The sequence below is a fragment of the Saccopteryx bilineata genome, chromosome 2, assembly GCF_036850765.1.
Source record: "Saccopteryx bilineata isolate mSacBil1 chromosome 2, mSacBil1_pri_phased_curated, whole genome shotgun sequence".
NCBI classification, from domain to species: Eukaryota; Metazoa; Chordata; class Mammalia; order Chiroptera; family Emballonuridae; genus Saccopteryx; species Saccopteryx bilineata.
In genome coordinates, this window is record NC_089491.1 from 300470779 (window position 1) to 300492217 (window position 21439).

The 21439-nt window shown below is 51.1% G+C and overlaps 1 protein-coding gene across 1 annotated transcript in view; it reads left to right on the forward strand.

Annotated features, from left to right (window-relative positions):
- Positions 1–21439, forward strand: part of PLXNA2 (plexin A2) — a 211679-nt gene that overhangs the window by 186759 nt on the left and 3481 nt on the right. The window contains exons 17-29 of the mRNA XM_066261465.1: positions 49–142; positions 4657–4896; positions 5668–5811; positions 6092–6326; positions 8282–8424; positions 9097–9365; positions 11137–11203; positions 11380–11526; positions 12162–12321; positions 12702–12805; positions 16393–16492; positions 17873–18063; positions 19680–19849. Of these exons, the coding sequence (XP_066117562.1) occupies positions 49–142; positions 4657–4896; positions 5668–5811; positions 6092–6326; positions 8282–8424; positions 9097–9365; positions 11137–11203; positions 11380–11526; positions 12162–12321; positions 12702–12805; positions 16393–16492; positions 17873–18063; positions 19680–19849 (2064 nt within the window). The remainder of the gene's footprint in view (positions 1–48; positions 143–4656; positions 4897–5667; positions 5812–6091; positions 6327–8281; positions 8425–9096; positions 9366–11136; positions 11204–11379; positions 11527–12161; positions 12322–12701; positions 12806–16392; positions 16493–17872; positions 18064–19679; positions 19850–21439) is intronic.

The window sequence follows — 21439 nt, forward strand, 5'->3', positions numbered from 1 at the left end:
GGGTGGCATTTTAAATTTTTACCTAACCTAACCTCTGCTTGTTCCCAGTGGCCACACACCCCTGACCATCACAGGCTTCAACCTGGACGTCATTCAGGAGCCAAGGATCCGAGTCAAGTTTAATGGCAAAGAATCTGTCAATGTGAGTAACCACCGGTCCGCCTGGACCTTGGCAAACAGCTGTGGGTTGGTGTTCTGTCATGTGATGAGATCGTGTTGGGCACTAGTGATCTGCCTGCAGGAGAAGAAAGGTGGCTCAAGACTGAGCCTGGAATCACGTCCCCAAACACCCAAGCCTGACAGTGGTTTTTATGATTATGGTATAATCATTATCATTTCTTGTCAGAAGCTGATATACTGAATACATAAACACAGTGCTTTCTGAGCTTAAGACACAGCACAAAAGGGCTCCTGTTCTATGTCATGTTTACTGTGAAGTCTAATAAGAGGCAATGTTGTGAGAGGGTGAAGAAATTCTGACTCCAGATTCAAATCCTTCTGGATCAGAGGCAGGATACTGCTATCTATTTCATGAACAGTCGGGATCATGTCATTTAACCTCTGTGATCCTCCATCCCAGGGGTAGTCAACCTTTTTATACCTACTGCCCACTTTTGTATCTATGTTAGTAGTAAAATTTTCTAACCGCCTACCGGTTCCACAGTAATGGTGATTTATAAAGTAGGGAAGTAACTTTACTTTATAAAATTTATAAAGCAGAGTTACATCAAGTTAAAGCATATAATAATAATTACTTACCAAGTACTTTATGTTGAATTTTCACTAAGTTTGGCAGAATGAATCTTTATAAAACAACTTACTATTGTTAAATCTATCTTTTTATTTATATTTTGGTTGCTCCGCTACCGCCCACCATGACAGCCGGAACGCCTACTAGTGGGCCGTAGGGACCAGGTTGACTACCACTGCTTCATCCCCATCCCCCCGGCTATAAACGGTGATAAGAGTCGCCTCGCAGATTTGTAACCTGCAGCCATTGGCCGGCCTGAGGTTGGCACTTGATAAATGTTAGTCACTGCGTCCAAATAGTTCCATCCGGGTTGTTAAGATGATCAGGTTGAACATTTTACTTCATTCCTCTGTGCAGAGCCATGTAATTCAATTTTTTTTTTTTCATTATGGATTTTTTTTTATTTTTAAAGAAGTTTTCTATCATAAGAGCAGAATGTCTAATACGTTATAAATTTTTTAGTTTGTTCTAGGGGCTCTTCTTAGCCTATATTTTCTGAAACATTATTGTATTTATAATTATAGTCCAGGGGATGCTGGCATTATAAATTATGGCCATTATTTTTCAAATAAATTGCTATCATCACTGCTTCGACCTTCAGGGGATTGATGAGGCTGAGATGGAGAAGGGGAGGATGGCTTTATATCTGCCACCTCTGACACATTCCCAGAGTGCCGAAGGCTTCCTTAGGAAATAGAAATACACAAATGACAGGGTGTAGGAGGCCCGATCTAGAAAGGGCTCGCGGGTCATTTGGTTCAAAGCCCTCATTGTACAGCTGAGGAAACTACGGCCAGAAAAGAAGAGTGGCTGGTGGCAGAGCCCAGCGAGATCCCAAGCTCTGGACTCTTCATAAGTAGACCCCATGGGATGCTCCAGGGCCTGACATTCCATCATGCCAGAGACGTGGGGACAACTGTCTCACACCTTCACTACACGCCATGGTCACAGCTTTTAGGGCGAGGAGAACACATGACTCCTTATCCCAGACATAGAGCTTGATCTGTAAGTAAAGAGTCTATGCCCCAACTCCACTTCCAGACAGAGGCCAATGTCCCCAAAAGCTCACAGGCCCCCTCCATCTCTCCCACTCCAGGGCCTCAGGGGAAGGGAGGAGGGTGAATGGTAGGGATGGGAAATACGAGTTCACACTCAGGAAGTACAGAACTCCCAACAATTAGGTACATTTTTTTTTAATTTAGGTATTATTATTATTATTCAGATATGGCAGGGCCAACAGATCAGGAGATGACTGCCAATGGATGGTTTATTTATACTCACAGATCCCAAGCAAAGGGGGCCATGCCATGGGGTCTGGGAGGAGGGGAAGCCCAGGGTAGGTTAGGCAGCGGAAGGAAAAAGGAGCACTTGGGTGAGAGCCTTATTTTGGCTTGGCTGGCAGGAACTAGCACGGCAAGGCAAGCAGGTTTCGGATCAGCCAGAGTGGATCGTTTCATTGGGCGGGTGCAGAGGGGCTGTCCCTAGTTGCCTGGTACCTAGCCCTGGTAAGTTAGGGAAGGTGGAGAGTTGCCCACAGTGTGAAAGGAGGTGGTTGGGGGTGTGGGCACAGGGTTAGTTTTTGCATTAGAAAAGCATGCTCTAGCAGGCAGCAAGCTGTTTCCTGTCCCCAGGAACTGGTGAGTCTGGGAGAGGCAGTCCCTCCAGAGTCAGCAGGGTCCCAGGTGTTAGAGCATCAGGACACAGAAGATAAAAGACATGGTTAATATAGTACAGAGGGAACTTTGGAGAATGAGTGGGTGACTGACAAGGTGGACCTCCAAAGCATTCGTCCTGGGGAGGCCATTTGAAGAAAAGACTGGGCTGGGAAGGCCGTCACCAGACCTGGCGTTCATCTCCGAGAAGGCTCAGTCCTGGGTGCCCTCTCCCCACACAGAAGGCCTTGCAGCCCTGGGCTCCCTGCCCCCCACCCGCTGCTCCCGCAGCCCACCGACCATGACCTCAGTGCTTCACAGGGTTAGGAAGGTGTTCCTGGTGCCTCCCTCTGGAGAGCTGGGGGCCCTCCGCTTCAGCAGTGACCTGCCCGGGGTCTGCAGGCTGGCAGGCCCTAAGGAAAGGCTGGAGTCTGCGGCTTTCCACCCAGCCTGGCTCCCCAGAGGGACGTCGTGCGCTCTGCCCTGGGAGAGAAGCACTTGGCCGCTCGGCCCAGCCTGGGTCCACTGGCAGCCTCAGCCCATGGGGCCTCTGCTTGCCTTTGGGTTGTGGAGCAATCCCAGTGAGAAGAGCCAAAGCAAAGGCCGCAAAACCCCAAGGAATGTTTGGCAGATAAAGTGCCGATGCAGCACAGGGCAGGAAGCAAATGGGCCGCAATTCGGGTGATCTGCTTGCTCATGGAGGAGCCCTGTCTGGGGGAACTGGAATGAGCAGGACTGCGATGTGGTGGGGAGTGGGGGACACACTCAGGCTGCATGTCTGCCCCACAGAGCCCGGGCTTTCACACCCCCTGGCTCAACTCTACCGTTTGTACCCCCATTTTCCTTGCACCAGAGTGTCCCCAGATGGAACATGTAAGAGACATTAGACTTCTAAGGGGCTGCTGAGGTGTGAGCTGCAAAGGGTGGAAATGGGAACTGACCACCAACATGGCATGCAGCCCACAGGGAGCTGTTGGCTTGAACTCCAACTGCCTCTGGAAATGGAGGGTTAACACTTGGCCTTGGAGCTCTGACCTCATCTCCATGCAAGTGTCAGCCCTTTTGCAATTTCACACATGGTCTTGTTTTCTGAACAGCAAGTTTGTGTATGTGTATGTTGGCCAGACACACAGGTGTGGACCTGCCAGGACAGTGTGTACTTGAGCAGGCCGAATTCTCACAGATGCCCTTGGCTCTCAAAGCCAAAACCGAACCGTGGGGGTAGGAGTCCATGGTTTTTTCCCAAACCTCACATGAGTCCTGGAGTGCTTTCTTCATTCCAGATGCTGCACTGGGCAGCCCCAGAGCTAACCCACATGAGAGCATGACACAATTCATGCTAAGTAGAGTCAGCCCAGCTAGGATTTTGGTTGGGAGGGGAGGCCAGGGTCCACCAAGAAAGGAAGGACATTCTGAACTCAGTGTCAATACCAAGTTACACCCCCTTGCAGTTAGAGGACACTCGGTTGGAGAAGAGAGATCCCAAGTAGAACATTTAAAGAGTGAAAAACTCCTTTTCATTCATCAGTGCATCAGTCTACATTAACCAAACACCTACTAAGTGTTGGCAAAGTGCTTGCCTTACACGACGTCCTGCTCCCCTTCACCTGCTCACACCACTCACATACTCACACACTCAGCACTGCTCCCTCATCCCTGGGCCTTTGCTGCTATTCCCTCTGCCTGGGACTTGTTCCCCTCCTTCTGTCCCTCGCTCTCCTTGTCTAGGTGAGGCCTACTTATTCTTCAGATTATAGTTCATTCGTTTCTTCCTGGGGAAAGTCTTACACACATGCTCATGGCCACACACGGACAGTCCCCCAGTCCCTGGTACTACCCACCAAGCCTCCTTCACATCCACTTATGCATCTAACAGTGCTTGTGCCCCGACTAACTTCCTGGTGCTCTGCCAGGACTATATTATGCCTGTCGAACTGTTTGTCTTCCCTGTAGACCATGACTTATTTCACTAGATAGTCCCAACTCCTAACATAGTGCCTGCCACAAAGGAGGCACTCAAGCAATGTGGAATGTGGGTGAATGAATGAATGTGAATGAATGAATGAGATTAAAATGCAACACCCCCCCCCCAAAATCAGTTTCATAGCCCTTTCCCTCAAGGAGTTCACTATCTAATGAAGTCAAGCAAATAACCTAATAGTGATGGCCAAAGTAAGCAGAGGGTGGGAGGGGTGGCCAGCAGACCCTCGGTCACTTGCTAAGCATTTGGATGCTGTGCTCTGGGCCTCTTAGGTATGTAAAGTTGTGAACACCACCACCCTAACCTGCTTGGCACCCTCTCTGTCCATGGACTACCGGCCCGGCCTAGACACTGTGGAGCGGCCAGATGAGTTTGGATTCGTCTTCAACAATGTCCAGTCCTTGCTCATTTACAATGACACCAAGTTCATCTACTATCCCAACCCAACTTTTGAACTACTCAGCCCTACGGGGGTCTTGGATCAGAAGCCAGGATCCCCTATCATTCTGAAGGTAAGAATTCAGAGAAGTCAGGGACGGTAGAGAGCATCCTATTTCTCTCTCCTGGCCTTTCTCATTCCCCTTTCTGCACATAATGGACTCACAGACCTGTCATCTCCCTGAAAAGGGGGCTTGATTATAGGTGTTTACCCATCAAGTGATATACATGGTGGGGCAAAGTTAGAGTTACAATTATGAGTTCGCAAAACACAGAGTTGATTCTTGTATTATTTGTTAATTATTGTATTACTTTCCATACAAACAATTGTAAACCTACATTAGCCTCACGCTGTGTCTAGCACCTGGGATTCCAAAAAAACATTTTACAGTATTTCTGTTTGTTCTGTGTACTTTGGCACCCAAAAGGTCGGCAGCGAGTGGAAAGTAGCCATTGCCTTTACTGACCGCGTTCGTGGGCACCATCCTGTGTTTCGTATTTCAGGTCACGGTTCCCCAGTGCAAAGCCTTGTTACCCCGCCGTGTTCACTACTATCCCATGTGCCCTCCCCCACATCTTCACTTATTTAATGTTCTGTTGCCTCTCTCTTTCCTCCTCTCTTCCTTTTTCCTTCTTCCCTCTGTTTTCTTTCTCTCTTTCTCTCTCAATTGTGACTGTTTAAAGTCCTCTCTGAAACTGACCATGGAGTCACCCATTGGTTTCTGCACTGCTGCTCTTCCCTCCTTAATCTATCACCCTCATCTTTTTTTAAAAAAAAAAAAAAAAGGCAATTAACTTTGAGTGCACATGTCAATTATTCTTATTAAGATGACTGTTATCTGCAGGGCAAAAACCTCTGCCCTCCCGCCTCTGGAGGTGCCAAACTCAACTACACGGTGCTGATTGGAGAGACGCCATGTGCCGTCACTGTGTCTGAGACACAGCTCCTCTGCGAGCCCCCCAACCTCACGGGGCAGCACAAGGTCATGGTGAGTGAGCCCTCCTCTTTTTATCATTTCCTCCCCTCCTTGTGCCTACGTGACCTATCAGAAGAAAGGCTCTCTCTCCTATTCTATATCCCATCTCCACGTTCGACACTAAAATGGGTAGCAGTTGAGAATGCAAGGCCAGCGAGGCAGATAATCAGCAGGATGATGTTTTGTATCCAAACTGCACTGTGTGGTTGTAGGCCCTGGTGTCCTTTCTGAAACAATAAGGATCCGCTGGCATGCCAGGGCTCTACAGCATCTGTGTGTGTGCAATGCACAGGTTCACGTGGGCGGGATGGTGTTCTCTCCCGGCTCGGTGAGTGTCATCTCAGACAGCTTGCTGACCCTGCCAGCCATCGTCAGCATTGCAGCGGGCGGCAGCCTCCTCCTCATCATCGTCATCATTGTCCTCATCGCCTACAAGCGGAAGTCTCGGGAGAACGACCTCACGCTGAAGAGGCTCCAAATGCAGATGGACAACCTGGAGTCCCGGGTGGCCCTGGAGTGTAAGGAAGGTAAGCAGAGGCACTCTCGTGCTTCCTGGACCCCTTTTTCGTCAGCAAACTCATCACCTCCCTCCTTACTGATCAGACTCGTCTTTACTTCCATCCTTTCCATCCTGGCCATCGTACTCCACTCCGACCTGTTCCCTCTGCCCTCAGGGCCAGGGAAGTCCTGTGAATGCCGCAGTGAGGCCCCAGACCTGACCACATTGTTCTGTCCACTGTGCCCTGAGCCATGGCACAGCCTGGCTGCCTTCCTCTCCCTCTCGGGGCCTCAGTCTCCCCCAGTCGGAATCTCCATCTTTAGATGCCCCCACCCGGGGAGCTCATGGAGACAGCATCAACAGCAGAAAGGAAGGATCCCCTCCCCGGGTTTGTTTTCCTTCAGTGCAGCAGGCTGAGGGCACTGAGCAGAGCATCCTTGGCCGTGGACGTGTGGGAGTGGAAATTGTGTGTTTTTTCTTCTGTCTCCCACGCAACCACAGCCTCAAGGTGATGGGTGTACCTGGCATCGCTGGGGCTGAGGACCCAGTGAGCTCTCTGGGTAAACATTTCAATTAGGAATCAAAACAGTTCTCTTTTTGCTGCAAATGTCAGCGTCAGAAGGAAGCCCTCTGCTGGATGAAAGGGAAGAGCAGGCTGAGAAAGGTGGTCAAGGGCTCCTCCCAGCACCAGGGCCGGGGAGGAGGGGGGAGGAGGACACCAGGAGACAGGCTGCCACCACGGGGTGCTCCCACTGGCCAGGGCCTGATGGCCAGGGCGCCTCGAGGCTTGTCAGTTTCTGGTGTGTATGTGTGTGTGTTAAAATATACATAACATAAACTTTACTGTTTTAACCCTCACTGTCTCTACACCCCAGGAGCTCCCCTCCTCCAGTTCCACGGCATTAATTACAATCATCTTATGCAGATGGTCACCAACATCCATCTCCAGAACTTTCTCACCTTCCCGCACTATATTCACTGAGCAAGAAGCCACCATTGCCCCCTTCTGCCCAGCCCTTGGCAACTCCCCTTCTACCATGCTCCTCTCTGTCTCTGTGAATATGACAGCTCTAAGGACCTTGTATGAGTGGAACCATATGGCACTTGTCCTTTTGTCTCTGGATTATCTCACTTAACATAATGTCTTCAAGATTCATCTCTATTGTAGCATGTGTCAGAATATCATTCTTTTTTCAGGCCAAATAATATTCCAGTGATTGTATAGATCACATTTTGTTTTTCCGTTCATCTTTCACATTTGGGTTGTTTTCACCTTTTGATATTTTGACAAATGCTGCTGTGAACATGAGTGTGCAAGTGTCTGTTCAAATTCCTGCTTTCCTTTCTTTAGGGCAGATACCTGGAAGGGACTTTCTGGGTCACGTGATAATTCTACATTTAATTTTTGAGGAACGGTCACATTGTTTTCTGGAGTGACAGCACCAACGTCTGAGCGTCCCAATTTTCCACATCTTTGTTAACATTTACTATTTTCTAGTTTTTGGTAATAGCTTATCTCATGGTAGTCTGTATTTTAATTAACCCCTGCGGTTTTTTGCATCTTGATTTATTCTCTTGCCTGGAAAAGAGGATCAAAGCTGCCTGTTCGCGTCTTTGTTTAATCTACCCCCACCCCCCGCCCCTGTCACTCTCTCCCCGGCCTCTAGCACCTGCCGCACCTGCAGTACCTGCATGACAGGTCATGGTGTTTTTCCTTCTTTGTTTTAACTATATTTGTAAGGCATAGAAAAAAAATTCAAAATTGTAGATAAGCACAGAAAGGAGAGAATAAGGAAATCACCCATTTTCTCACCACTTAAGAAAGGCAGCCTGGAGATATCTCACCCCCTCTGGAGATGTACTCCTCTACCCTTTCCTGTCTGTACCCCAGACCCCCTTCCTCCTTCACAAACTTCTCCCACCTTCTCCTCTTTGCTGGGGTCCCCCTCCTGAGTCTCCCCTGTCTCCACTGCATTTCCGTAGCTTTTGCTGAACTCCAGACAGACATCAATGAGCTGACCAGCGACCTGGACCGCTCAGGAATCCCCTATCTGGACTACCGTACCTATGCCATGCGAGTCTTGTTCCCTGGCATTGAGGACCATCCTGTCCTGCGGGAGCTGGAGGTAACACCTGCCTCCCTGTCCCAGCCGCACAGTAGGGACTGGGTATCCTAGGGTAGGCAGATGGGGCCCAGCACCTCGGAGAAATGTAAGGAGGGGAAATAGCTTATAACAGCATCATCACAACAGCCATATTTCCAATCAGGAAGACTGTGGCCAATGGGGGCACCTAGACTCTTTGGGATGATTCCAGAGGAAGGCTCATTGTTTGTCATTTTAAAATTAATAACTGAATTAATGAACTATAATTCCGCCTCTTTCTCAAGTGAATTTAAGGTGGCTTAGGGAAAGGAATAGGATTCTGTGAGGTTTGTTTGCTCATTTGTTGGCTTGTTTTACTAAAGATGATAAATCAGGACAGAGATTGAGGGGAGACCAGGAAGCGGAGCGGGTCTTCCGGGGCATCTCCTGTCACAGCCTTGGGAAAATAGGATGGATGGCGGCCCCACTGAGGGCCCCTCCTGGAGCCTGACCTCCCAACCCAGGGGAAGGGAAGGCCAGAGCAGACTGTAGGCTTCAGAAACAGGCCATTCCTGCATCATCATGGGCAGGGGGGTATAGACCTGGGGAGGGGGTCTTACAGCCGGTATCATTGGCAGCAAAGACCCTCAGTGAGAGCTGGGCTAGGAGGCCAGGAGCTGTCCTCTGAGTGTGTACCCATCACGCCCACCTCAGGTGCAGGGGAACGGGCAGCAGCACGTGGAGAAGGCCCTGAAGCTTTTCGCCCAGCTCATCAACAACAAGGTCTTCTTGCTGACCTTCATCCGTACCCTGGAGCTGCAACGCAGCTTCTCCATGCGCGACCGCGGCAACGTGGCCTCACTTATCATGACCGGCCTGCAGGGCCGCCTGGAGTACGCCACCGATGTCCTCAAGCAGCTGCTCTCTGACCTCATCGACAAGAACCTAGAGAACAAGAACCACCCCAAGCTGCTTCTTCGGAGGTGAGCCATGGCCAGGGCCCGAGGGCGGCGGGTGTCTGAACAGGGACATGGGACCCAGGAGAGCGGATACCGGAAAGAGCACCAGACGGTTCCCGCCCCAGAAATCCCTGTGTCCGCACATCTCACAGCACAGAACCTGACCTCCCGGGGCCAAGCACAGTGGTGGCTGCAGCTGAGTGCGATGGGGGAGCGCGGGCCTCGGCTCGGGTCATGACTTGAGCCCCAGCTCAGCCACCTGCTAATGGTGTGAACGTGGACCCGTGGCATGGCCTTTCTGTCGTTTCACTTCCTTGTGGACAAAGTGACACTGAGAGCACCCACCTCACTGTCTCTCTCCCTCCCTGTGCATCTAGAGCTGTGCTGTCCAATATGCTAGCCACTCATTAAAATGAAGTAAAACGTAAAATTCAGTTCCTCCATTGCACTAGCTGCATTCCACCCATGTCACCACAGAATGGCCACCCTATTGGATAGAGCAGATGGAGAACATTTTCATCTAACAGAAGGTTCTATTGGATAGCACCAGGCTGGAGATTTGGTGCAGCCTGCGCCTCCAGTGCCCAGCTGCTCGATCTGAACCACCAGCATCCACTGCGTGCTTCCTGTCCAGTTGCCATTTTCCTGACAGAGGATGGGATTTCAGACCTTACTGCCCATCCCCAGAGCTCACCCTCTCCGGAGGCCCTGGGGAGAGAGCTTCCTCCAAGCCAGGGCTCGGGCTTCCAGGCCATGTGTGGGGTGAGAAGGGGAGAGGAAGGCTGTGTTTTATGACTACTGAGCCCCCTTCCTGCCAATCTGAGCATTAGAAACTCTCATTAAGAACTGTTTTTATTTAAATTAGAGCTCATCTCGGGCACAATGCAGGGAGAGGCTGCTGGGAGGGGTCCGGGGAGAGAGCTGCAATTTCTTCTGCATTGTCCCGCTCTCTGAGCAGCCCTGGCAAAGGCCTGGGATTTGCTGCAACCAGAGGGTGTAATTTGCACCACGTGCAGGGAGTTAAAATACCCCTCAGTCATCCCCATTGCTGAGGACCTGTCACAGCTGCTTTGTTCCTTCCTGAGTCCCCAGATCTGCAGGCCAGGAATATGGGTGGAGGCAGGTGGTACACACAGAAGCAGATCCCCCGTCAGCGAAATACATACACTGCTCTCTACCTGAGGGGCTGGGATCTAAGACCCTGCCTGACATCAGTGACCCCATCTGACAGGATACCAGGTGTTATTCTTATCACGTTACATATATTAACACATTCAACCCTGACAACATCCTATAGGATAGCTGATGTTGATGTTGATGATGATGATGATGATAAAGAAGAAGAAGAAGAAGTGAAATCACTTGTCCAAAGTCACACAGCTAGTACATGGCAGAGCCAGAATTTGAACCCAGGCAGTCTGACTCTGAATGTTTGGAGGGCAGGTACCAGATACCTTCAGAATGCAAAATAGAGTATAGTATTCAAGCATGCGAGAAATCCCAGAGGGACGGGTAACTGTCACCCTGAGGCCAGCAGTGAGTAGGAGAACTGGTCCTTTAGAGCCCTCTGGGACAAGGTACTGGGCACCTTTGGCTGTGGACCACAGCACCACTCTATTTTCACAGGAAATTGAGGCTCAGAAGGAAGATACCTCTGGCCTAAGGTCCTATTTGTGGTTATTGGCCAAGTTTGGCTAGGACCAAGGTGTCCTGGTTCCCAGCCCTTTGTCCTTCAGTGCCCACAACTGCTCTGAGACTCCTCCCCCATAAAGGTCTGCCTCTTGTCCCTCCCCAGGACAGAGTCAGTGGCTGAGAAGATGCTGACCAATTGGTTTGCCTTCCTCCTGCACAAGTTCCTGAAGGTGAGTGGGCGTGAGACAGGAGCCGCAGGGGAGAGCAAGATGGGGAGGCCGCTGCTCTGCACCTGGCCCCAGAGCTGCATGGGGAACCCTCAGTAACGGGGCCTTACCTGGCCAGGGGGTCAGGAGGCGGGGGAGGAGGCTGGTGCTGCCACGCGCCCACCCCGCTGTGCCCGCAGGAGTGCGCGGGGGAGCCGCTCTTCATGCTGTACTGCGCCATCAAGCAGCAGATGGAGAAGGGCCCCATCGACGCCATCACGGGCGAGGCCCGCTACTCCCTCAGCGAGGACAAGCTCATCCGCCAGCAGATCGAGTACAAGACCCTGGTGAGGAGGCCAGAAACTCGGGGACAGCGCACACTTCCTCACTTCCTGTCCCTCAGTCTCCCTTTACCCTCTGACCACACAGCCATTCGGAGGGGTCACTAAAGAGGCTGGGAGACTGACGGACCTGGGATCAAGTCCAAGTGTAGCAAGGGCAGGCAGATCCACCTGGGTGCCTTCTCCCCATCCCATTTGGTGAGTCTAAAGAGCGCTCGATGCCTCAGTTTACCCTAGATAATGTTGAGTGGAGAAGATCACCCACCAGTAGGTATGAGGAAATTGGCATCATGGGAGGGAACGTGAGTCTGTGGATTCCTCATAGAGAGGCTTCAGGGGAGGCCAGCCCTGGATACGCCTGGAGCTGTCTCTGAGGCCCAGCATGCCTCATTGCAGGGGCCCAGCTCCCCTGAGCTGTCCAGGAGATAGAGAGAAGAGCCCCAGGTCTTTGTGAGAGAGGAGAGCGGCCAAATGACTCAGGCTGGCCTTGGCAGGTGGCAGGGGGGTGAGAGAAAGTGAGGAACAGACAGAGAGGCACCCCATTTCTCCATGAGGGATGGGGGCCTGGGAAGAGATTCCTTCTGAGTTCTTGGTCTTCGTCCCTCAACTCCTCCTGCTACCCCCTCTCTGGCCACTTGTAGATCCTGAACTGCGTCAACCCTGACAACGAGAACAGCCCAGAGATCCCAGTGAAGGTGCTAAACTGTGACACCATCACGCAGGTCAAGGAGAAGATCCTGGACGCCGTGTACAAGAACGTGCCCTACTCTCAGAGGCCGAGGGCCGTTGACATGGACTTGGGTAGGAGGCTGGCTCGAAGCATGGGGCAGGGCTGGAAAGGGGGCAGCCAGGAGGGCGTCTGGGCTGTGGGAAGAGATGGGGAGATGGGGAGCCCTACCCGCATAGGGCTCCTCCCGGAGGCGGGGCTGGGTCCTGCCTAGGGAGGAGCTACCTGGAATACTGTTCCCAGGACACTTCCTGCTTAGCTGTGGCCACCTTTGGTGAGGCTCTCACTTCTGCCCAGCTGTCTGGACCCCATAGAGCCCTAGACCCCTTAAGCGCTATTGTTGCACCAGCTTGAGGGAGCCGGGGTTGCCAGGTCCCTAGAGCAGGTCGCACTGTGTGATCCCGGCGGGCAGCCTTCGCGCCCTCATGGTGGCCTGCACCACCTCTCCACCCAGAGTGGCGTCAAGGCCGGATCGCCAGGGTCGTCCTGCAGGACGAGGACATCACCACCAAGATCGAGGGCGACTGGAAACGGCTCAACACACTGATGCACTATCAGGTGAGCCTGGAAAAGTTTGCTCCAGGGCCTTTGTCCCAAATGTCCCCTCCCCTCTAAGGTTTGCTCCTAGGCCCTCAAAGGCCTAAAAAGGGTTTCTTTTCCTCCTTCTCCCTGATCCTAGAGCAGTGCTTCTCAGCCACGGCTGCTCATTAGAATTACTGGGGGAACTTGTCAAAAACATGAGCACCAGACCCATCCTGACAAAGTGACCCTACTGGTCTGAGGTACAGTTAGGTAGGCATTGCTATCCTGCTAGGCCTACATCTGCGGGAACATTGCACATTGTAAAGTCCTCCTCAAAGACAACCGTAGGCGTCTGCTGCTTTCTCTCTTTAGCATCCCTCAAATGCAGTTTAGGCATCTCACATGGAACTCAGCAGGAAGTTGAATAGACTGGTCTTCAGGCCTTACATTCTGCCACTCACGCTAGCTGGTGCCCTTGGGGAAATTACATAAACTCTCACCCTTCCCATCTGTAAAATGGGCTTAATGGGGATCCCTGCCCTTTTAAGTTATGTAGACTAGGTTAAGTATACTAGGTAAAGTGTGTAGCACACTGGCAGAATTCAACTGCCTGTTGAATGAACAATCAAAAAATAATACTAATAATAATCCCAGCAACAGAGGAAAAGATCCAGGAGGCGTCACTCCCTTCTTTCCCACGGTAACTACTTGAGGCCGGGGGTCTCTGAGAGTAAGCACAGGTAGGCAGGTGGGGATTCAGAAAGAATAATGAAATAGAAGCTGAAAATGAGAGACACCAGGGAAATTAAACCAACCAGAGGAAGTGCCTGAGGCTGCAAGGCTCATTGGGACTGCCTGATTAATAACATCCTCCTATGTCTGTGCCTCACACAGGACGGTGCAGGGGCCCAGCAGGCTGAGCTCTAAGGCACTGAGTTGCCAATGACCAGGAAGTTAGGGGCCTTAACAGCCAACAGGAGCTTGCTGGGAGCCTTCTGGGACACAGAGGAAGCTGGGGGCCTTGGGGAAACCCCCAAACACTCCTCTCCAGGCTGCAGCCCCCTTACTGGCCTACGTTCCCCTCCCCTGATAGAAGGAATGTGCTGTAGTGGGAAGAGAAAGGGCTTTCTCAGCTGTATTTAAAACCCTGCTTCCCCACTCACCAGTGGTGTGACTTTAATCTCTTGGAAACTTGGGCTTTTCATCAGTGAAATGGAAATAAAAGCCTGACTTATGAAGGTGGTTAGAAGGATTAGGAACAACAGGTGAGGTGCCCGGGATGTATACTTACCACCACAGAGCCATAAACATTCTGTGTTGATCCCACCCTACCCCCACTTCACAGTGCTTAATGTATTGTAATGAACCAATTATAGCTGGAGAAAAAAGTGCAAAACCGAATAGCACCATGCCCTCAAATTATTAGTTTCTCAAGGACAGTTGTGGGGCCTCTCTTCTCTGTCTGCGATGCTCTAACGCTGTTACTGGGCTGTCCGTCCGATGGTTCCCAATCAGAAGAAGGGGATATTCTATTCTTAACAGTGCTCACCATACAAAGCACTCTCAATTCCCTGATGTCATTTATCATTCATGTATTCATTCATTCCTCAAATATTTGCTGAGCTTTACTGAGTGCACGGCACTTCCCACATGCTAGCCCTGAGTGACAGGGGACCACAGGGATTACTCTTCCTTTTGGGAGCCGGTGATGATGATGATGATGCTCATAATAGCAGCACTAATGCCAGCTCCTTCCAAGTGCTTGCTGGGCACCGGTGCTGCAGTCAGCTTTTCCTGCCGCAGATCCTGGCATCTGCCCAACCAACCCAGACAAGATTATTATCCTTTTTGACAAATGAGACAACTGAGGCACAGAGCAGTTAAGTGACTTTCCTGGAGCAATGTAGTCAGGAAGTGGCAGAGCCACGGGCAGATCCAGCCAGGCATCTTGACCACGGATTTGCACTGCCTGTTGGTCAAGAGGAAAAAAAAAAAAGATTGAGGACAAGAGAGATTTAATGAGGAGCCTTAGAATTGAGTTAGACTGTGGTCATTCAAGTCATCCAGTGAATCTTCCTTTAGGTGACAATGAACCACAAATGATAAGGTCACCTGTCCTTCCCGGGAGTGTAAACCCCTGCCCTTGCCAGGCTTTCAAAGTATCGTTTCTAGGATGCCAGTTGCAAGGAGAGTTCCTGAAAGATAGGGGTGGAGAGTTTCACCTCATTTCCAGACCTGATGCTGATGGTGCAAACTGCCAGTGGTCCTGACAGCTGCCAGGCTGGGAAATCAGGGAGCTTTGGCACCTTTTAGGCCTGTGCAGAGAGTAGACCCTACAGCTCTAGGTCATCGGGTCAAAGCATTGCTGTCTTATTATCTTCCCTGGAGGCAAAGGTCCTTGGAGTCCCTACAGGAGAAAATCTACATAATCTTAATTAACAAAGCGATGTTAAAAATCTTCCTGGGCTCCTGCAGATTTATAGGGAGGGTAAAATTAAACACTACTACTAAAGCCAGCTATCAGGGAATCTCTTTAGCGCTCATGTTCATTTATAGTTCGACTCACCAACATTTAATTCTTTTTTGGTAGGAGAGAGGGGCTGACAATTTAAGACCCAGAAAGATGGCTTTACGACTGCTGCAGCTATAAATCAAACTTATAAAGTTCATAAAAATTGTTAAAATAAAAAATGGTTTAATAGGAATGTTTTATGGCCCATAACATTATTATAGCTGTTTTATTCCCTCTGCGTTAGGGGTTTAATTGGATTGCCACGATTCTGGGGATTCTCCGTTTTTATTGGATGGAGGGTAATCTTAAATCACAATAGCCCCAAATGTCTTCAATATGGCTCCTCATTCATCAACTCTGGCCCTCCAGACTGGGTGCTGAGCCTGGGCACCCTCACAGAAATGGGGTGAGACACCATCTTTCCCTCGGACTCTCTAAGAGCTCTGTTTGAGAAAATTTTCAAGGTGGCCAGGGCATTATAGGACCCAGGCCAGAAAGAAATCAGAGCCAGAAGGGGAAATGGACTTCAAACCAGTGTGACTTGCAATAAAATCCCAGTTAGGATATAATGAGAGCAGGTGCTCCGGAGCCCAACAGACCTGACTATCGACAGTGGCTCCACCAGGTGCCAACCTCAGAGAAGCTCTTGATGCTTCAGTTTCCTCGTCTGTCAAATGGGAATCATTGTCTGTAACTCACAAGGTTGAAGGGGCTACAGTCTAGCCCAGCACTGACCAGTAGAAATATAATGCAAGCCACATGTGTAATTTTAAATTTTTACTAGCCACATCTAAAAAGTAAAAATACACCGATGAAATCAATGTCAACAGTATATTTTATTTAATCCAACTGATCTAAAACATTTATTTACACACATTTCAGTTCAGACACCTACAGCGCATCTAGTTTGGACTAAACGAGCTGCAAGGGCTCAGTAGGCACAGGCGGTAAGTAGCCGCCGGGTTGGACAGCAGGGAGTGTTATTTCTAGTGCTCCTGAACTCCTTGCGTTCTACTCCACATCCATTTCATAACCTTGTAGAAGTACTTGACTACTCAGTTTCCCAGGACACCACCATTCAGCCACACTGTACCTTTTATACCCTTCTTAGGTGTCAGACAGATCGGTGGTGGCTCTGGTCCCCAAACAGACCTCCTCCTACAACATCCCCGCCTCTGCCAGCATCTCCCGGACGTCCATCAGCAGATATGGTGAGGACCAGGAAGGTAGCCTGGGCAGCTCGGAGGGAAGTCTTCTGGGACCTACCAGGGACCACTCTGTCCTTTCTGACAGCAGGAAGCCCTTGCTACTGCCGGCCTCTGGTCAGAGGCCTTTGCTCATTTGTTTCCCTTCCTCACTAGTCCAGCCATCCCCAGAGCAGCCCATCTCAGAGCTGTGGGAGCAGCTGGCACCATGGGCCCTTCCTTCAATTCCAGGCTTGGCAAAGGAGTTCAAGGGGGCCAGGCCCAGAGAGGCACCTGGATGGGGGGGGGGTCATATAGCCCAGTCTATGATCTTGACTAAATTATTGGAAGTATCCTGGTTTAGGCGATACATTGGACATTTTCACCTGTCTACCACGGAGGAGTGTTAGGGAGCCCAATGCCCTCTGGGCAGCAAGGTTCCGGGGCTTCAGTCTCTCCCATTCTGTTTTCTCTGGATTCATGTATGTATGGAGGCTTTGGGCTGTCCAGCCAAAGGTCACCTCAGCACTGAGGCCCACAGCTCCAGAAAGGCCTTGGCAATTTCATATTCTTAGTCCCGAATAAGAAGGGCCCCATTGCACATATACACCATGGTATACTATTCAGCTAGAAGAAATGATGACATCGGATCACTTACAGCAGAATGGTGGAATCTTGATAACATTATGCAGAGTGAAATAACTGAATCAGAAAAAAACAAGAACTGCAGGATTCCATACATTGGTGGGACATAAAAGCGAGACTAAGAGACATGGACAGGAGTGTGGTGGTTACGGGGGGTGGGGGGAGGGAAGGAGGGAGAGGGGGAGGGGGAGGAGTACAAAGAAAACTGGATAGAGGGTGACGGAGGACGATCTCTCTTTGGGTGATGGGTATGCAACAGAACTAAATGACAAGATAACCTGGAAATGTTTTCTTTGAATATATGTACCCTGATTTATTGATGTCACCCCGTTAAAATAAAAATTTATTTATAAAAAAAAAAAAAGAAGGGCCCCATTAACTTCAAGGGGGGAGGATTACAGCTCACAGCTCCTTAGTATCCAGTTTTCGATCACAGCACTTATGAAAATATCCATTTGACATTTTACCTATTGATCCTTCTTGGCTGGAAGCATCAGGGGAGCGGACTCCAAACTTCCCAGCAGTCTCCAGCTCACAGAATTTCTAAACCCTCTTTTTACAAAAAGCTTTCAGGCTCTCCTCATGCCAACCGAGGACCCCCCTACAATACTGCCCCTACAGGAGGTCCCAAGGGTCCCCTTCCAATTGAAAGTGGTTGATTCTGAGTGAGTGTAACAAGTGGGCTGGGATTCCAGAAGGATGCTTCAGGCAGGGATGATGAAATCAGTTGCTCACAGGCCTCCACTGCCCCCTTCTCCTCAGACTCCTCCTTCAGGTACACAGGCAGCCCTGACAGCCTGCGGTCCCGGGCCCCCATGATCACCCCAGACCTGGAGAGCGGAGTCAAGGTGTGGCATCTGGTGAAGAACCATGACCACGGAGACCAGAAGGAGGGTGACCGGGGCAGCAAGATGGTGTCTGAGATCTACCTGACCCGGCTACTGGCCACCAAGGTACTTCTGCTCTGCTCGGCCCGTAGAGGACATCACAGAGTCTGTCCTTCAAGGGGACCCACTCAGAAAAGCAGGCCCAGGTCCCCAGGAAGTCTTTCTAGAGGACAGCCACCACTGTTTTCTTCCCTTTGGCAAAGATCATAATGTTATTGTTGTTCTTTAAGACTGCCATTACTCTTCAGGGGAGTGGCTCTCCCACGTCTGGGCCCAAATTCCTTAGGAACGTATGAGGTTTTCTTATTGGTGTTAACTGGACATATATGCCGACCTTCACCATCACCACCTTTACTAACTACTTTCTGGCCACAACGGGAGGGAAAGCAGGACAGAAGGCCTGGTCGTGCCAATAATCCCAGAGAAAGCTCCCCCAAGCCCCCCCCCCCAGCACTGATAGAAGTGAGGCACAGTGCCGGAGACTGTGACCAAACGCTGTCTCTCAGCTGCCCCTGCAGAGAACTAACATAGCTCTGTACGTGTGGCGATCATGCGGCTCACGCAGGCCGGGCAGGGCTAGATTTCAAATACTCCCCCCCCACCGCCCCCACAGAAATGCCCCTGCAGTCCTAGTACAGTGGCATCCAGGGTACAGCTCGCACGCTTGTTCCCAGAAGTGGCACAGAAATATACCATCCAACCACGTGTCTCAAACGTTGCCCTGCCTAAAAGGCGAATGCGAGACCAACAAAGAGACCTCAGGAAAGATTAGACATTTTCCTGACCTTCAGAGGTACTCCTGGAACCTGTGAACCGTGGGACTCAGGCACAGTCTTGTCCCTCCCCAGAGAAGCCCCAAGCCCTGTGGGCCAGGGCTACACCTGAGCTCCTTAGACTTGGACCCTTCACTGACAGCCTCACCTCCAGACACCCCAGACCACTAACATCATAAGTCTTTTCACAGTTTCCTATCTATACTGCTTCTCAAAAATTAGGGGATATTTCAAAATGAATATGAAGCAATAAAAAAAAAAAAGAAGCATTTGATTTTTTTTTTTTTATTAAACAAGAACATTAGAAAAGCAAACGACAAGTCAAAGAAAGTTGTTTGATTGTGTAAATAAGATGCAAAACCAACTTTTATTTCATTGGTGAAAGTGCACTATACAAAAGGCTGAAAGTAAAAAAAAAAAAAAAAAGGCTGAAAGTACTGGGGTATCTGCACATTCCCTGATCCCCTAGTTTCTGTGAGCACCCTCTGCTCATTTCTATTAGACGCCCTGCCGTCCTGCCGTGCTCCTTCCAGGAGGCTCCTACTGCAGCTGGTCCTTCAGACACCCTCTCTTATCGGCTTGCACCCCCCCTTCCCCAGGGGGAGCCTGGGCTAGGAGCACTCACTGTCTTTCCTCTTGGCATGGACACAGCATAGATGTGGCATGTAGCTGCGAGCTGATGGAGATCTTCCCAGGAATCTGCAACCCATTTAGTCCCTCCCCCCTCCCCAACACCCCAACAGTCATCTCCCCACCCCCACCACACCGTCTGCTCAGCCTGGCGTCACTGGCGCAGCAGACAAATTTCCAAGGTGGTATTGGTCCAAGGCACCATCTGGCCTGCCTGTCTCCTGCGGCCGCCCCCTCCCCCACCCTTCACCTCATTCTATCGCACTGCCCCTCCCCCAGGGCACCCTGCAGAAGTTCGTGGACGACTTGTTTGAGACCCTGTTCAGCACTGTGCACCGGGGCAGCGCTCTCCCCCTGGCCATCAAGTACATGTTTGATTTCCTGGATGAGCAGGCAGACAGACACAGCATCCATGACACAGATGTGCGGCACACCTGGAAAAGCAACTGGTAACCCCTGGGGAGGCCAGAGGGAGGTGTATTCTGGAGAGAGGCGGGCTGTGTGGGGTTGGGACCGCTGGGGTCCAGGGAGGTGGAGGAGCCTGTTCGCTGGGGCTGGTAAGCCCAGGCTCCTTGGACAAGTAGCTCATATATGCTCTGCAGAGCCCCGTGGTCCCCAGGCTGCCACCAAGTGGGGCCTGCCTGGCTTAGGGCCCAGCACGAGGACACACACACCCTGGAGCTCTGCCCTTTTGGGTTGAGCCCTTTCCCCGGGAAGCACCTCCTCTGTGACTCTGAGACCTCTGACCTCGGGAAGAGGGAGCTGAGGGAACCTACACGGAGAGCCTGACTTGAGAACTAGCAGCAGAGCCTCAGAGCCAGGGCAGTGCGGGGCATTCTGAGCAGCGTAGCATCTCAGGCACTTCCTGAGGTCCCGAAGCCCTGAGTGAAACTGAGAGCCCTGAGGAAGGTGGCCGTTGCTGCTCCGGATAGAGCTCACACCTGCTGTGGACTTGAGCCCACCCACCGGGAGGATGTCACTGCAAACTTGATCCCTCAAGGCCAAGTCATGACCCTGCGACCTCCAGAAAGCAGAGGGCAGATGTCCCGCAGGCCTGATTCTCATCCCTAAGACAGGCTCCCACAGGCCCCTGGCATAAGACTTTTCTCTCCTAGGTTTGAACCTGGACCAAAAATCAAGCTAAGGTCTGGCTTTCCGGTCAGACAAGGCCTGGCCCAGACCCAGAGTCAAAAGTCTTCCTTTGGGAAAGAGCACAGAGAGTAGAGAAAGGAGGTCCAGGCGTTTGGGTTGGGCAGGCAGCCCACACAGCTGTCTGGAGTCAGCGATCTCTTTAGAAAACAGAGCCGCCGACACAGATGGGCCCAGGCTGTTATTTGGGAATCAGAAGTCCTAGCAACCAGCAAAACACTTTGGAAATGCCCAACCCCAACCCTGTGTATTCCTCTCTTCTCTGGGGCGCTGTGATCAAAGTCTGCAGCTTTGATCGCCGTGGGGTGAGATGGGGAGGCGCAGGCGCGCGTGGCGTGCGGAGCCCACCGTGCTCTTCCCCGGGCCAGGGCAGGCATTTCCCTGTGTCCCCAGGGGCAGGGCCATGGCTGTCTCCTCCGCTTCGGGTGATCCTAGCCCAGCACTGAGAGGAGGCAAATTCAGGGAAATCTAAAGATAATTCCAGATTATTCCTGTCCCTGTGCTATCTGTTGCTGGCCAGGCCCAAGTCACAGAAATTTCCTACTCTGCTGGGGTAGTGGGGCGCGTCCCCTTACCCGGACCTCAAAGAGCTAATGTCCAAAGAAAGACCATCAGAAAGTCCCCAAAGCCGCTGCAAGAAGGGACGGGCGGAAGGAATGAGTCATCTTCAGCTGAAGCAGCTCCTCCCAGGTTCAGGAAAGTGAGGGATCCCCTGGCATTTTGGAAGATAAGCAGAAATCTGAATGGAAGGGCGTGGAGTGGGCAAAGCGACTCTTTCCCAAGACTTGACAGGACTGAGATATTTGAGAAAGTTTGTGGTCCATCGGAGTCGAGAGAAAGTGAAGAACAGGAGGGGAGAGGTAGGCTGGATTGCTGAAACATCACTTCAA